A 17,952-nucleotide genomic window follows, 5' to 3' on the forward strand; every position below is an offset into this window, starting at 1 on the left:
TCAGTCATACTTCATTAGAGAGCCAAATACACTTGCTTGAAGTAACTACCACCTTGAGACATTCTGATTAAAAAAAAAGAAAAAGTAAAAAAGTCATTTCTTGTGCTAGGGCAGTGGGTAGGAAAGGAGAGCACAGTTCTCCTGGGCAATTGCAAGTTAAAAAGAAAGGGAAGAGCAGTTAGCCCATAGAGATGTGCAGCCTTCCAAGAGAGCCTCTAGAATCACAACCTGGCAAAGAAAATCCAAGAGGAACCAAAAGATGAAGAATGACCTTGTCTCTTTCGGCACCATTGACTGAGCTGTCCTAAAGCTGCACCGCATCCAGGGGCTTGGTGCCCACAACTGCAGCATTGCCACTGGGGATGATATGGTCCTGCAGAGGGAAAAGCACCAGATAAGTTTCAAGTTCAGAGTCCGGTGCTTTCTACTTACCTCCAACTACTGTGGAAATGGAGACAAATACCCCAAGCAGGTGAATTTGCACTGAAGTCTACAGTCTTAGCGGCTGAGCTAACAGCCCGGCTCACTGTACTGGACTGATTACATAAATTTAACACAAACAGATCTTAAAACAACTGAGATCAGCTTAAATCTGCCTGTGTGTATGTCCTGATGGAGCATGCTGTCTATGCTGGGGCCAAGGCTGTCACAGCTGCTGCTTGCAGGATGTGAACTGTCATCTCTGCTCCTTGGTCTCAGCTGCATGACCTTGCATCATGCTGTTTAAAAAGACGTTCTTCTTCATCTCTTCAGAGCAGTCTAGTTTACCAATTGTTACAGTTTGCCTTGCAGGCTTGACCCGTCTCGTTTATCTACTACTCCAGCAGTATCTACAACTTTTCCAACAGCTATTTTCTTTGTTTATTTTTCTTTCAAATTCTTGACAACAATAATTAATAGCCTGGGGGCAAGAATAAATCACTGAAGAACCTTGATAAAATATCTTTTTACACATTTAAGATGTTCTACATTCATTTTGTATAGTGCCATTGTAAAACACTTTTTGTCCAGATATATGACAAATATATAACAAATGTACCAGTAGAAACTCACAAGTCAGAGCAACTCACCTGAAAAAAGAAAAGTAAGCATTTCAGGACAAGAATGACAACTATTTTTCATAAATCTCTACCGAGTGGTGTCATTTATATCACCTTGTCCTTACCTAGACATTGACTACGTTGCACCTTAGATTTTTTTGCAGCTGTCTCAGAACTGAGGTCAGGTTTACTGGCCTATATTTACCTGGGAAGGCCAAGGAAAACAGGTCGTCTCCTTCAGGCTTTGAAAATAATGGAACATTTGTTCACCTCTAGCTCTCTGGAATTTCCATAATACTTTATGAAGGATGTCCACAAGCATCATTTAATATAAAGAGCAGGTTGCTATAAGGAAGAGAAAAAGATTGGCCTTGAGGCTTGGAAACAACTTTGTAACTCTTGGTTTCAACCAGATCAGCATGGAAATAGATGCATTTGTTTCTGTGTATTCTGTGGTATCCTGCCCTGGTTTTGATTCAGATGTATTCGGCTCCCTCAGAACTACAATAAATTTCTGCAATTTACATCTCCAATGTCAAATTACTGTGTTCTGCAGCAGCATCACGATGTGGCATTACCAAACCCTGCCTGGTTTCCACCTGTTTCTGCAAATTTCCTGCATTTGCACTAAACTTGGTCCCAGCTTGCAAATATCAGCACCACTGGCCTGAACTGCAGATTTTTATTAGACCTCTTGAAGTAGGCAGTTTCACTTAGTTCCAAGTTTCAGGAGGAAAGCTTTGCTCCAGCTTCAACTATTTTTATGGGTCTCAGGCATCACCTGTCAAAAATGAAGACAACTCTTCATCCTCTAGGAGAATATCACTGCATGGAGACATCACTGGCAGACCGTCTTTGACCAAGGACATGCTTTTCTAATGTGTTGATCTATCTAATTTTAAAAGCTCAGAGCTTTTAAAAATTTCTCGAACGCTGTGATTCATCTCCCTGCTCACACTTCTGTGTTTCAAGGTCGTGCACACCTCAGCTCTGAATCATGGTTCAGCATGGTCTATGGCTCTTTGGTACCAGACCGGGAGAGATGCTGACTTATCGGACATTTCAGCAGTCCACTGGCTATTTTCACTGAATCCTGAGGAGCCATTTATACCATTTCTGAATGGAGAAGGAGCATTTGCACCTCCTCCTTCTCCCAGCCCCCTTACTATAGTGGAGCAGCAGGAGAGAAGTCTACAGTGGGGTACAGGGACATATCATGAGGAGTTGCTCTCTTGCTGTGCCTGCTGGTAGAGAACAACCTACGTCTGCAACTGTCAGGGGAGAAAAGTCCACCTCTGTCAAGTCTATCTGCAAATGTGGCAAAGCGACCAGCTCCCACAGCTCTTGGTGCTCCCAGCCAGAACCTATTTGGAGTCACACCATGGGATAAATCTGGAGGTGAAGTCAGGCTGCTCTAACTCACAGCATGAGCTGACCCACAGATCTGGGGAGCTACTGAACATTGCAATGCCTTTATGGCCCATCCTTCTCCTGCAAAGGGGTGAATCTTGTAAGAATCATACCTCTAAGTTTGACTTTATGGCTATGATTCTGAATCTAGAAGGGGTGGTGTAAGGACCTGCATATCTAGTGGATTTTATTTCTATTACTTCTTGATGGAAATAATTCATATTAATGAATTGAGCCATTTTTATGGGGTAACAAAGTTGCATGGAAATCATAGAGTGATCTGAAAGTTTAGAAGATTAACAGGTGCAAAGAAAGGGAGTGGCTTGACACCAAAGGAGTAATAGGCAGTAGACTCAGCTGTGAGGGGTAGCATGAAGTACACCCTAAAGTACACCCAGCTGTCCAATTGACATCTTGTACACTGGAGAAAAATATATCCTATTGAAACTTCAGCCTGTCTTTGAAACATCTGAAATCAGTCTGAAACTTTAAAGGAAAAAGGGAACATGCACACAGAGATTGTATTAGGAGAAATCCAGCAAAAGAGCTCATTGATTAATGGTCTTTTTTAAAACTCCCCATAGATTTCCACCAAACACTCAGCACAATCAGCTGCTTCCCATCATACTTGTGAACAAAGACTTAGAGCTAGAGGTCCCTCTTGTCTTTTTAGGGTACATCTTATCTGTTTATTTAGGATATTACTCTCTTCCCAGAAATGATTTTCACAGATACACTATTTATATGGGCATAGGGTCAATCTCTGTGCATTTTCTTCCACCCTATTCCCAACAGAAAGAAAATAAAATTGCATAACAGAATAACTTTCACCACTGCTTTTAGGACTGATCCAACATCAGCATTTCTCTTTCAAGAACAACTCCCAGTCTCAATAGTGCAGAGGGACAGGAATAATCTTCACTCTTCATTAAGCATACAGAGGGCCAGATCCCCTGCTGGGCTCCATTAGGGTAGCTGTCATTAAGCTCAGATAAAGCAAAGTCAATTGGCATCTTGGTTTCTTTCAGTTCTTGTAGACTGCAAAGGCTGGTTGTACCAACTGAAGTCTCAAATGCATCTGCAGCAGACATACTTCCTAAGCTTAATGGGTAGCACTACCTCCTTGTCCTTCAGTTTTACACATGGGGTGAAAGTCCTAAGCAATTTAATGCCTTTCTGCAAATCAAGAGTATTCCTGTTCAGTGAATATGGTCAATAAAATTGACCAAAACTGATCAACAAAAGCATATGAGGAGTCCTGCTGGTTTAAGGAGGGTTGAAGAGCTCCAGCTACAGAGTCTGTTTGTTATGAAATAAGTTATGCCCCATACAGTTAATTGTACTCCTTAAATGGCATTTCAGGACACATCCCATTCAGCTTAAGCATTTTCATTGATATTCATCAAATCTACAGTGGAAAGATTGTGCCTAAAGGGACAAAAAAGCCCAGACCATCTGTAGCCAGACTGGGACAGCCAGCTTCTCTCCCCAAATGGTATCAATAGACTCCCAATTGCACTTTCCGTCAGATGTCAGATCAGGTGTAGGAACTATCTGTAACAATTATCCAATTCAACTACTTTTATTGTAACCTCATCCCAGTCTTCTCTGACCTAGCTGGATGTAAGCTGACAACACAAATATCCAGGCTTCCTTTTTCAGTATCAATTCAACAGGCTTCACAGAGATCATTTCAAAAATTGGAAGTCTGTTAAACAGAACATTTTGTGCCTCCATTAATAACACCAGACTGAATTAAATATTATCACAAAATACTGATTGCCAGAAGAGTTTCATTCTAAAGTATAAAAAGCCTTGAATATTATTGTGCTTAACTGATACAGCATAGATATCTAAGGACTTTAAAAGCCTTTGCTGTGCTGCCTCTCGTGTGAAGAAAGTGGCCAACTCTGTAAATACGCACATGGGCAAATATATCAATTTCTGCCTGTAGCTTGTGTCTTGCACTTCAACAAACAAGCCCTGCAATTTATACCAGACACTGGAGAATATGAATATTTTCTTTACTACTCAGCTCTAGGAAAGCATAATTACTATAAGCAAAACCAGATGAAAATCTGAGAATATTTTATGACCCACTTTCATTAAAAAAAAAATCTCTATTAGCCTTAGAACAATGGGGCCAAATTCACACTTGGGGTAACATCACTGACATCAGTAAAATACTAGAATTAATTTGGCCCATGGGATCTACTTGAAGATATAACATACTGTCACAAGGATGACAGCCAAATTCTGTGGAGAAACTCTTTCTATACCAACTAATTTGGCTTTAAATAGACAGCACAGCTGCACAAGTTGTAATTCAGTGGACAGGACCTCCAAGTGAAACTCTGCTTACATCTTTACCATAAAGCTCTTTTTTAATCACCTGAGAATTTGGCCAAGAGCCTTTTCCAGACTGAATAAGAGATCAGTGTAAATGTTATTCAGCACCTGTATGCTGCTTATGTGCCATTTAGGCGAACAAAGAGAAAGATACTGGGAGGTAGGATTTAAAAGGAACCAGGTAGCCAAAGACCTAAATGAAATGCTGATATCCCTTGCTAATCCTCACTTACCCTGTCTCCTGTCTCCCACCAAGCAGGCTCCTGAATCATATTAAGCTGCAGGGAGAATCAAGAAGCAGAAGGCTTCTCTGCTGTTTCTGTCGTCATTTATTTATTTTTAAACAGAAAATTCTTGTGTGTTTTAGCGACGACGTTTTAATGAATCCATCAATCATTGCAAACTCCAAACTAGGATCCTACATGAGAGAGACCTATTTGTAGTACGTGACCTAAGCCCATAGCTAATGAAATTTGTTCTCAGGGACACAATACAAGTCTTTCATTGCTGTCTCCATGGAATCGTAGATGATTAAGCTGGACAGGGCCTCATGGATCCCCTAACCCAATCCCCTACACCTAGCATCAGTTTATCCCCACGTTGTTCCCTCGGGTGTGTTATCTAATCCTTTGCTGATGGATTGTGACCCACCTTAAAACTTTTCTTCCACTGGTGAGCTTTTCATTGTGTGTTGCTTTTGCTAGCTAGTGGTCACCTTCATAGGTCTTCAGTTCCCCTATAGCATCTTTTTTAGGGTGTTTGGATCCATGATAGCTTCTCTCCCATTAAATATTTTAAGCTTCCCAAATGATACCTTCTGCTGGTCTTGCTTCCTCTGTCATAAGTTCTGTACCTCTTGGTGCTGTATGTTGTATTTCAAGGACAGCCCAGCCAATGCTGTGTCACCCCTCTGCCACCAGGTATGGCTCCTCAGGTCATGTACCATAACCTACTCCTGGACTTTTTTGGCTACTTGCATAGATAGCCAGTTCTGCAATCTCACTAGGCCATGACTCAGTTCCTTGCTTCTCGTTTCATGGCTAGCAGACCCGTTACTATTTGCTTTCATTACCTTGGCACTAGGTTGACATTTGGCAATTCTCACTTCATCTCTCTGCTTTCTGACCAGCTTTGTGGGTTTTTTTGCTGGTCCTATAGGTTCTGTGCTTGCTTCACACATCCTTATTGAGAAGACTACTTAATCACTTGGATTGGGAACATTCTCCCTACCAACCTCTCCTTGCAGGTCTCTTGCCAGTTAAACCGCCAAAACACAAATCCCAGAGAAGGCTCAGTTCACTCTTCCCCGCACCACAGTCCTGCAGCAGCCATCTCTGTTTATGCTGGAGAGAATGGAAATAGCAAAACTCTTGGACCTCACCTGTTACCAGTTTGCAGCCCTCTGCTGTCTATATCTTGGCTTCTTGGCCTCTTCTGGCCTGCGTGGCAACACTGGTCCCAGCAGGTCCTGCCCCAACTTGTCACAGCTGGTCACTGAAGTTCGTCTCCCTGTCAGCTCTGGCAACCCACTGGCATGCTGAGGGATCATACAGAAAACCTGCAATTACAAAGTGAGTGGCATCTAGATCAAAGCATCATATTATATTGGAACCAGAATCAACATTTTCACTGTATCTTTATTCTTTGGAGGTGCATTGTTCCTTACTACATTTGCTAATCCAGAGCTTCTTTTCTCATCTGTTAGAATCCAGAATGAAAATCACACAATACCCTTGTGCCAATTTCTCTCTATTTTACATTTGAAAGCCCACATCACTCACACCAGTTTTGATCGTCTCCTAGGAGTCAGAAATGTCCAAATATCTCTCACAAATTTAGTTCAGAAGAAATCTATTGCTTTTCATAACTATCATTTTCCATTAATACTGGAAGAATTCATTGGAAAAACTACCAGAGCATACCTATCTTAAAGCATCTTCTCCGTTGAAATTGTCCTTGACCTATTTCCAGAGTATCATATATTCTGGGTGAAAGATGATCCCTGTTACCATCAGCTTTCTTTATGTTCTTTGTCACTGGTTCACATCTAGCACACCTAGTTATGGAACACAAGGCACTCTCTGCTTTTTGCCTCCACATCCTTCCTCCCTTGTTTTAAATGATCAGGGGTCCTATCTCTGGTCACAGGGACATATGTTGTACTGGTGTGGTGGGATCTCATGTTCTCTCCTCTTGGCTCAAAATTTCTCTCTCTGATTTATTCATTTTACCTCCTTCAGCCTTGCAGAGCCTCATCGTGGCTGTCTCCACTGTCTAGTCCTTTTGTCTCTGGGGGGATAATTTCCCTTCCTTTCTTCTTTACCACTGATTAGTTTTCCTTCTCCAGGGGAATGAATCTCTTGCTTGGCTTTATCTTTCCTGCACGGGCAAAGCTCATCCTACCTCTTGCACGTGGATAGAGTTCTTCCATGGATAATCCTTTTCATCTATGGGATCTCCAGGCCTGCCTTCTTTTTCACAAGGTGGTGTGCTCTAGAGCTGTTTCTTCCATCTCCTCAGGACATTTCTCAATTATGTCTTCAAATTCCTATCTAAATTTCAGGTTACCTCCATCAGCCCCTTTAGCGCATGTGTTGTTTCCTGCATGTCTGTGATCAAATAAATTTTCATATATATGTAGCTTCCATCATGTGCACCAAATGTGCAACTGGGAGCTTCTGCAACCACGAGCATCTTGGTGAACTCTTTGCTGTTTAGGTAAATTTAAATGATTTTTCAAAAGAGCTTAACAGAGCTAGGTACCAAAATTTCTCTGGTATTTATTAAGCTAGGTGCATAGATTTCTAATACATGTTAGAGAAACAGGAGACTATCACAAGCTATTAGGCAATAAATATCCCTGCAAACATCATCTGTTGTGGTTGGACACTTTATTGAAATCCTGGATAGTCATTTCCAAAAAAGCTGACATGCAGAGTTTGGATTTAATCTTCACATTTCCACTCAAACTGTGGCATTGTTTGAACACAACAGCTTTGGGATCCTGGCAAAAGAGTAAAACTGTCCGAGCTGTTCCACTCTGGTTTGAATTATCTCTCTTCTTATTTATTTGTTTTTAGCTTTGAAGTCTGTGTATTTTAAAAATCAATGAACATCATATTAACAAGCAGACCCTAATTATATTTTAACAAACTAGAAAAGCTTGGCTACAAATCTTTGAAAAGATAAATCCACATATTAAAAAGCTTCCTAATCCAACTGGCATCACTGTAGTAAGACATTGTCAAAGCCTGCACAGAATGGAAATGTTAAAAAAAATCTTTTTTCCAGAAAGTTTTCTATAAATTATAATTAGTCCTCATTATTGTACTGTCTTGCATATTAAGTCTAGTAAGCAGGGTACTCATAATTTTAACAGGATTAATGGAGAATTTCTGAGATGTAGAAATGAAAAGATCACTCAGCAACAACATTTAGTTCTTCAGTGGGTCTTCTCATCAGTTCAGCCTGGTGTTTTATAAATAAATCAGGATCACCATCACGTTCTTTACAGAAGAGGAAGAGTGAGGCCAAACCACCAATGTGTCTCAATTAATCTGGAGGGCAGAGACAGACGGTTTTAGGTCTCGTGGATTCGGTGCTGAGCCCTAGCCCACAGGTTACATTGGGCTGTTGAGAAGAGGAAGGTTTTTGGATATGGCTATTGGAGTATGAAACGGGAATCAGAGAGTTCAGATCAGGATATTTTGCACACTGGGAAATGCCAGAATTGTGAATATATGGTCTGGGAGTGATGAGGAATATCCTGCCTCTTCTGACTGCTCAGGCTGGGAGTAGTTGCCTCCTTAGTGTCAGGGATTTTTGAAAAGCAGCTCCCACATGAAACAACGTGCAAAACAGCTTCTGCCCAGCACAGAGCGCCAAGTCATCACGAGGCTTGTGTGCTAACAAGGGACACGCAGGGTAGTTGTGTCAAAGCAGGCTCCAGAAAGCACGTCGGGGAAGCTCTGCTTTTGAAGTGTCCCCACTGATTTCATCACTTCTGTGCTATTTCAGAACAGCTGCTGGAGAGGCCAGCAGTGAAAGAACCCGCTCCAGGAAAGAGGCTACCTGCAGCACAGCAAATGCCTGTCTCCACCAGGAAATATCTACTTGTTGTAGTGCCATAGACAAGAGCATCCATGCTGGAACCCCACATGTTACCTTTGAGATGGGCTCTGAACTGGAAAGATGGACTGCTGGCGGTGCTAGGAGACAAAATGAAGCTAGAGCCTATAAGGGCCACCTATGTGATGGAACTTACTCCCTTGTCATGAGATATCCCATGGCATGAGATATTAGTTCTGTGCTCTGGGAGAGATTGGAGGACACATGTACCCTGGCTTGCCACAAGAGACTAGAGTTAGCTCATGTTGACACAAACTTCTCTGAGACATAATTTGAAGGCAAAGCAGGCTTCGCTCATCAGATCACCATTTTTTGCTGTTACACACATTTCTTTTCATTTGCCTGATCCTGCATGTAATTGACTCATGACAATCCATCTTCTAGATTTCCTGCCATGTCTTGCTCTCCCAGCTAGATCTTCTGGTTCAACTGGTTTGCCAGAAGGAAACTCTTTTGCTGGAGCATCCTATAGGCAATGCCCTTCTGCATCTACAAAGAAGAAGGTAGACTGCCCTGCCTGCGCTGGGTCCACGTTGCACTTGCCCTCTGCAGAGCAGCACCGGCAGTTCTTGCCACATTGCAGACACCCCGGCTTCATGCCCTCTTTGCTTCCCAGTGTGGGCATCTCACCATTCTCGATGCTGAGCACCAGGCAATCTGATTCCTACACTAGCCTCCTCATGGGTTAAGTAATTATTTTATGTGGTCATTGGAGTAGTCATTGAGCAACCCTACTGATGGATCTGAAGGCCTCTGTACTTGCAGGGTAGAAGGCAGGTGAGATGACAAGGTAGCAGTACACTAATAGAGCAGGAAAATAGAGCAGGATTCTCACTATCCCGCCACTGGTCTGCAGCAAAAATGAACTATACTGGATGTGTGAGTAGACTAGGCAAACACCTAGATTTTTTTTTTTCCCAACTTCGAAAGTGGCTTGTGCCCTTTACAAGGCATCTGGAAGCTTAAATGTTCAGATGCCAGTATTGGAATGACATCTACTATTTTTGAGCTGGTGTTGTGGCTTCTTTAAAATTTGGCCATAATCATAGAATCATAGAATCATAGAATGCTTAAGGTTGGAAGGGACCTCTAGAGGTCATCTAGTCCAACCCCCCTGCACATGCAGGGTCACCTAGAGCACGTGGCACAGGACTGCGTCCAAGCGGGTTTTGAAGATCTCCAGAGAAGGAGACTCCACAACCTCTCTGGGCAGCCTGTTCCAGTGCTCTGTCACCCTCTCTGTTAAAAAATGTTTCCTTAAGTTCCTGTGGAACTTTCGGTGCTTCAGTTTGTGGCCATTACCTCTAGTTCTGTCGGTGGCCACCACTGAAAAGAGGCCAGCACCATCCTCCTCACTGCCTCCCTTGAGGTACTTCTAGACACTGATTAGATCCCCTCTCAGCCTTCTCTTCTCCAGGCTGAACAGGCCCAGCTCCCTCAGCCTCTCCTCATAGGGCAGATGTTCCAGGCCCCTGATCATCCTTGTGGCCCTGCGCTGGACTCTCTCCAATCTGTGTTTATATTTGAAGAACTACTAAATTTCAACAACAACAAAAAAAAATCAGATCATATACTAGAGAATCTCTATTGGATTTCTAAGCAGGCTAGAAAGTGTGAAATTACTTCAACAGACCAACAAAGCATAGACTGTTTTTCCCTTGTTTTGGCCCGACTGTGAAATACATGACACACCTTCCACCAAACAAAATTGGGTTGTGTGGGAGTTGTAGAAAATTAAAACCCTAACTTAATCTTTAAATCCACTCCCGTATCTTGGTCCTCCCATGAAGGGCAGCAGCTGTGAAATAGTCCAGACATATCAGTGTTCACTCTGAAATAGGTGGAGGCAGCTCACCTCAAATTCTGTCAGGTTCTTCTCATAGTTGCACTGGTTTTAAAACAATGGTATTGACTTCAAAGCAAGATTTAACTTGATCTACACTTGTATGAGTGATGGATCAAATCTGCTCTTGGATCAACAGTGTGAGCAGTTCAGATGCAGTTCAGCCTAGAAGCTTAGCACCATCAGTAAGAAACTTTTATTTGAAAAGGAAAGATTAAATTCTGCAGAAGCTGATAAGGATACCAGGAAAAGAAAAGCAGGCACACTGAGTCAATGCCTTGAAAGCCAAATGTTACTCACGCTTTGGGTCCTCAAAGACTGCAGCTGCCAGCGAGCCTACCCTTAGACCCGGAGGACAGAAACTAACAGAACAGAAGGAATGGTGCAAAAAGGCAGCAGAAACAGATGGGGGAAACACCTTGACAAGCAAGATAAGCTCAGGAAATAAAGGCTCTCTAAAAGATGAGGTGGGATAAAGGCACAGGAAAAGGCAAACAATTCAGGTGCTCTGTCAAACAGACCTCTGGAGTCTTCCCAGGGCACAAAGGTCAATCAAGATTGCTGTGAGACAGCAGGGTGCTGGAGTTACAGCTTGCCCACAGAAACTCAGTGCACCCAGACTTACATTTCCACTGTTACAAGCAATTTTTGCTTATGGAAGGCAGTTCCTCTTCAAAAACACCTAGAACAATTACAGAGGACTATATCTCCAAAGAATGCTTGAGGATGGAGCCTAGTCTATGAAATACTCGATAATTGGGTTAACTATGATAATTCCCTAATAGGAACTCCATTGGCTTTTCTTTTTCCCAAGCCTCCTAAAATGAAGTCTCCAAGAGCCAGCCAGCTCTAAACATACTTACATTGATAAAAAGCTGGAAGAACTCCACTGAAATTACACTGGAGGAAAAGCCAGTGCCAGAGCATAACTAAACTCCATGGGGAAAATCTAGGAGTCTGTAATTCCTGGGAGTTTTGCTATTGCATCACTGGAGCAGGGATTTCTCCTCAAATGTTCCTAAGCCCATAGCTAGTCAGTCTATAGTCTCTCTAATGTGTAAGGGATGGAAGAAATCAGAAGAAAGCATATAATAAATCAACTGACAGTCTCTAAGAAAAAGCTGTCCTCTCTCCTTAATATGAGAGAGAGTAATGTTCTGAGGGCAGGCGGAATTTGGCTTTAAACAGACAGAAAACATTCCCCTGTAGGGGGACAAAAAAGTGATCGTTCTGCAGCTTAATCAATCTCAGGCCTCTCTTTGAGGGAAATAGCGTGTTGCCTGCAACAGCACGTGTAGTAATGTTTGCTGAAACAGAAACTGTGGCCGTATACCCCGAGATAGAAGGTCAGAAGTCAGCTGAGGATCTGGCCACAGATGTTCAGCAATAGAGATCAAAACGCCATACATCAAATGCAGTGCTTTTCCTGGAGGAACAGGTTGTAGAAATTTCTCAGCCCGTCTCCTCGGCAGAAAGCGCGCTCAGCCTGCACGCAGCAAAGCTGTACATCACAAAATGCCAGGTAACGCAAAGAAAGAGTTCCCATGTCCTAATTTCTCCCCTCCCCTCACTCGAGAATAGTATTTTACTATTTATATAGTGAGTTTGCTCTTACACACCAACACGGCTCCCTTGAACCTCTGCAATGTTTTTCAAGTCCATCTACCGAAGTGAAGAATCGTATGACACCATTTAGTCCTCCCCCAGCTCCCCAGCTCGTGCTACTTTTCCTGAAGCCGACATCTGATATTATGGAATGTGCAGTAATCAATTCTTAAAGTTAGAGCACCACTGGATTTTTTTATTAACTTGAACAACAACAACAACCAAAATCCAACAAAAAATGGGCCCTCACAACCAATCAGCCTCGTTATATCCTGAAGGCTGCTTTAACAAGCAGGGAGTAATATAGTGTAATTGGTACGCCACAATTTAATTGTTCTGTTCTTAAATCTAATATTGCAGCTGTGGGTTAAGTTTACACCACAGCTTTCAAGAGAACATGAAAGTGTGGTACATCTGTGCAACAGAAAGCTAAACATCTCTCATGTGATGTGTTTACAATGACATTTGATAGCGTGGAACGGCTTGGAGTTCATTCTTAAAGCTACAGAGCCACTTTTCATACTGCCAAAAAGGGGAAAAGCCCTCCAGCCTCCTCCTAAAAAGCTCAGCACACGCCAGCCTGATGCTAATGTCACTGCAGGCTTTGCCGGGCAGCAGCAGGCTGCAGCATTTCCTTCAAGTGCCTTTGTGCATTTGTCATTTGAGCAGTGAAAAGGGGGGAAAGGACATCTTTCCCCTCAGCTGACACCACCAATTATTTGAAAAACAAGCGACTTCAAGAAAATCTGCAAGGACATGGGTAAAACAATCCCTGACATGCACAAAGCTGGCAAGAATATTTCAAGGAAGATTATGAAATGGACAACCTTAATGTTGAGATGGCAGAGTTTTCTATTTAACAGGTGGCAGCAATGCTTATGGCATCTCAAACTTTACATTCTGTATAACTAACAGCTTCAGCATTATGTACTTGTTAGTGAATTTATTAAGCCCATAAGTAGTTCAAGAAACTTAGGAATGGGCCCATAAATGTCATCTGCAGTTTGTGAACTGCAAGTATCTGACTGTTTTGATCAAGGTTTTTACGGGAAAGTTAAATGGTTATTAAAATTATTTACTACTGCTACATGAAAAGGGAGCAAGCCTGCTGAAGAACTTGTGATAAGCTGTGGAAAGCTGTAGGTCAAATGCATTAGCAGAAAAGCATTTCCATCTATTTCTAAGCTCAAATTTGTGTACTTTATGAAGCTTACTGTGCATTCAAGTGGCTGAGAAAGGGTCTGTAGAGGAGGGGAAGTATTTTCCCTTCTGCACAATCTGCTGTCAGAAATATTTGACCTGAGGAGGCTACTACTTTCCTTGTTTGCAGCATTAGCTTTCTTCTAACTTCTCCTCGGAGAAATGCATGATAGGGCAATTAAAGAGGTCACTTTCTGCTCTTTCCTCTGTAGCAATCCACACCGATGTCTTGGTTTATGCTCTTCAACAGACCAAAATCAATTTAACTGATGAAGCTCAGGCATACTAGCATACTGCATTGGAATCCATTCAGCTTTTAAACTTTTTTATTTTATTTTTATCTGAAGCCTCTTCATAAAAAGGGGCTGTAACATAAGCTGTACGTTAGCAACTCCTCCAACGAGATGCTTTCTTTCTGCATTAAAAATACCACAAGAAGGATCGATCTCCTGGGGAGGCAAATCTGTATCAATATTTCAGTCTGTTGAATACAGGAATTTGATACAATAAAACGCAACGACCAAGCTTCCCCTCCTTTCAATTAACTTAACCAAAAATTGTCCTTAGAAGGGAAGAAATGCATTCATATTTCTTAGTTTTGGGTTTTTCCCCTTTCATAGCATCGCAATGTTCTCTTCATGCGTGGAACACTTAATCTTCAAGTTCAAACCTAGTTTCTTCATATAGTTCAGGATGGGCTGACTTGGAATACCGGGAATACTTCAGTTGTAGAAAATCACCCAATTCATCCAGAGCATTCAAAACCTGTAAGATTATAATAATCTATAAATTCTCTTGGAAAAGACTCGAGGTTCTTCTACTTTACAGCAGATCAACACGATCATAAAAATACGAATTAAGGAAAGTTTAAAGTGCAGGTTTTGCTTTCATTCTCATGTAGTGAGAACATCAATGCAGTCACAGATGTACAACAGCATGCACAAGCCCACTATTTACCCCTTCAGTATGTTAGGGCTTATTAGTCAGTTCATTAATTGAACATAGATGAAAAAAACAGATCTTCTCCTAGAAGCACAGGAAGATAACACTCCAGATAAAGTGTTATCTTTATTTGTGAAAAAGGCATATGTAAGGCAGTATTTCAACATTTCCTTTCCAGTCCCAAAGACTGGAGTTGTCACTGCATTTTTTTTTAAGATGGAACTCAGTCCACAGGGTTGATCAGAGTTGCCATAAATACTCAGAATAGGTTTAGTTATTTTTACTTCACTCCGTTTTCTGTATTAACGTTGACATCAGACATCATTAATATTGCATTAACATTGTAATGTAGTTTGCCAAACTGTGTCCTTAGCTCTCAGTAGGTGCAAAAAGTAGCCAGGGAACTCTGTAGTACAGAGAACCAGCTCAGTGTCTTGCAGCATCTGATGAACGTTCAAGAGCCACTAACTTTTTGGTACCAAAAAACAGTACAACAATTCTGACTTTAAGCCTTTTTCTGTTCAGCTGCTGAAATAAGATTAAAAAAAGATAACAACAACAACAAAAAAAGGTATTTTGGTAATGGTTTATGCAGAAAGATAGCTTAAAGGTCATTAAATAAATTATTGTTGGGAGCTTGACCATCCCTTCTCTTAGATCCAGGCCAAGATTCAGCATGAATTTTGCTGAAAGCAGAAGTTTTCATGGTACTCGTTACCTGTTACCTGTTGTTATATTAGGCATGTTCACAAAGTGTTTGCCCTAAAAAATCTTTCCGTCTGCATGTAATCAAAATCGGGGCAGTGCCACTTCTCCCTAGTGTACAGACATTTAGAAAGAATGCTGCAAACACGGTGGCAACAATCCCAATTTCAAAGCAAAAATAAAGAACGTTCAAGAACAATGGCCAGGGAGGCACCTGACCTTCCCTGGTGCCAGGAAGCAGCAATGTGCAGGTACCAAGAAGCGAAATTGTAGCGATGGCTCAAAAATGTCATGAGAATGATGCTACACTGCGGGGCGAGAAGCAAAGCAAAGCAGCACCTTTAGTCTTCAGATCAACTTCTTTGCCTGCTACAAATTACATCATCCCAAATCCATATAATCAAATGGCAGAAGACGACAAGGACACATAGCTATGCATTACTCTACGATGTTTTATCTTTGCAGTATTACACCCTGCTAGTAACTTCTGTGCCTTTAAGGGCAGCAGGAATTTTGTTCTGCACATGTGCAAGGCAGATTTTCCGATGCTGGTTGAGTGCTGCAGACTGGGAGCTGCTCAGCCAGGCAGGGCTCTGGCCTCGCACTCCATAGGAATATCAGGATGCGAATGGAGAGACTGGGCTCTCTGCAGGCACAGGGGCTTGGCTACACAAAGGAAGGTGTCTTCCATTCAAATACTCTGGGTGTTCACCAGTTTTCTGCTCTGAGCGTCATGCTTGTGCAAAGAGAAGAGAAAGAAAGCCCTAATCTTATCGCTAATCTCAGTGTTGCCTGCCTCTCAATTGGCATGCTTTGAGAATGGACACACACATATCAAACCAGGCCAAAATCTCCTTCGGCAAGAGAGGGAGATGGAAAATTTCAAACAGCTTATTTTAAACACATTTGTGATTATGCTAAAATGAAGGTTTACAATGAGATCTCAACAAATTCTGCATAGTGTTTCTGATATCAGGGAAAGATACAGAGCTCAGACAGGCCAGACAGCACCAATTAATCCTCATTAGGTTCAAACTGTTCCAAATAAGTGTTTGCAGTTTCCACCTGTACCCTCAAGGCTGTCCCATACCCTATTTCTGCAATTTAACCAACACGTGGAAATACATAATGAAAATAAGGGTATAGAAAACCTGATCTGCAAGTATTTCCATAATGTTTCAGGTTTCCTACACTGATAGTTTTGACCTAGTAGTTAACTTTTGTCCTGCTGTGCTCTTCATGTAGGTCTTTATTAGTTATGACAGATTTGGTTACTATTAGAAAGAGAAGAACACAGCAAGTTAATGTCCCCTAATTTATTTTTCTACAATAAAACATATAAGGCTAAAATGCCTTTAAAGAACAAGTGTCAAGACCAGAAAAGCAAATGTAAAAACGAATTCTCGACATTCAAAGTAACAGACACACTGCTTCCCCCAGCCCCCGTTGCATCTGAAGCTAATTTCAGCAGGACATCTGCTGTACTTACCGTGTCTAACATCTCCCGTGTATGTGCAGCTGACACACAAAACCGAGCCCTGGATTCTGTGATAGGAGTAGCTGGAAACCCAACCACAACCACCCCGATATTTTTTTCTAACATGCGTCTTGCAAAAGCCCTGAGGGGAGAAGAAGAAGAAAAAACACAAAAGTAAATTATCTCCAATAAACTGACCACAAAGAGAAAACATTCAAGTATAATAAAACAATGGGTAAAATCCTGTCTTCAATTGACGTGGATGGTAATATTCCCACTGACTTCAATATGAGACACAATTTTACCAGTAGGACAGAGATTCTTTGCTGCTTAACAGCTCATGAAGGAAAGAGAGAGTCAAATACCAGGAGTATGATGGCAGAGAGAGGCAGCAGCATCATAAAATTGGATTGATTCATTTGTGTCAATCAAAGGGCTTGGGTGCAAACCAAAGTGCGAGGGTGTTCAGAGTCCCTAAAAAACAATGAAGTTTGGCCTCCGGAAGGTATGAGAGCTGTGTTCCTTCACATCAGCAAGAATAAAACAGTCTGTGTGATGGACCGCTTGCCTCCACAACTGCCCTGCCAGTTCAGGGCCCCAGAGCAGCTATCCAGCCTAAGTTATAGGCAGAGGCTCTCTACAGTTTGACCTTTTTGGTATGCTGCTACTGACTTCTGATCTGCATGTCCACTTCAACACAAAAGTGCTGCTTGATAGGAACTAAATGGTAATAACTTATTCGTGCAAAGATAGTTCAAATATTGGAAGAGAGGATGGAAGAATGTTCATCCAAAACAATCAAGGCAACACATCCTTTTAACCATTAGAAAAATATAGAAGTCCAAAATACTATCAAGAATGTTATTTCAGAACAAGTTATAAATGTTATGCACGTCTAGAAGATTTTTAAAATTCTGAATATTGGAACAGTTCAAAGCTAAGTCCAGGACTAAATTTAAAATAGAGCATATTTAAATGATGCATTCACCTAACAGAGCAAGTTTCTTTTGTGAGGCATCTACCAAACATAATTATATTTTTCAGAGTTTATACCACGTAACACAGGCTATTTACATGGTGTTTGCTTTGCCTACAAATTTTTTTCCAGTACTTACCCTATCTTACCAGGCATGTAAAGGAGCAAGGGAACAACAGGAGAATCATCATTGCCATAAACGATGAAGCCCATTTCATGCAGTCTTCGCCTGAAGTATCTTGTGTTTTTCCCTAGCTTCTGTACTCGCTGGAGTCCT

General features: G+C 41.7%; 1 protein-coding gene across 1 annotated transcript in view; it reads right to left on the reverse strand.

Annotated features, from left to right (window-relative positions):
* Positions 1-14,214: 14,214 nt before the first annotated feature.
* The window catches only part of SPTLC3 (serine palmitoyltransferase long chain base subunit 3), an 83,009-nt gene continuing 79,271 nt past the window's right edge, over positions 14,215-17,952 (reverse strand). The window contains exons 10-12 of the mRNA XM_088525998.1: positions 17,815-17,950; positions 16,712-16,841; positions 14,215-14,340 (exon numbers count right to left, since the gene is read on the reverse strand). Coding sequence (XP_088382124.1) covers positions 14,227-14,340; positions 16,712-16,841; positions 17,815-17,950 — 380 coding nt within the window. The 3' untranslated portion in view covers positions 14,215-14,226. The remainder of the gene's footprint in view (positions 14,341-16,711; positions 16,842-17,814; positions 17,951-17,952) is intronic.

This window comes from Tinamus guttatus, unplaced genomic scaffold (assembly GCF_059628265.1).
Source record: "Tinamus guttatus ecotype Peru unplaced genomic scaffold, ASM5962826v1 Tinamus_guttatus_pri_ptg000241l, whole genome shotgun sequence".
Classification (NCBI taxonomy): Eukaryota; Metazoa; Chordata; class Aves; order Tinamiformes; family Tinamidae; genus Tinamus; species Tinamus guttatus.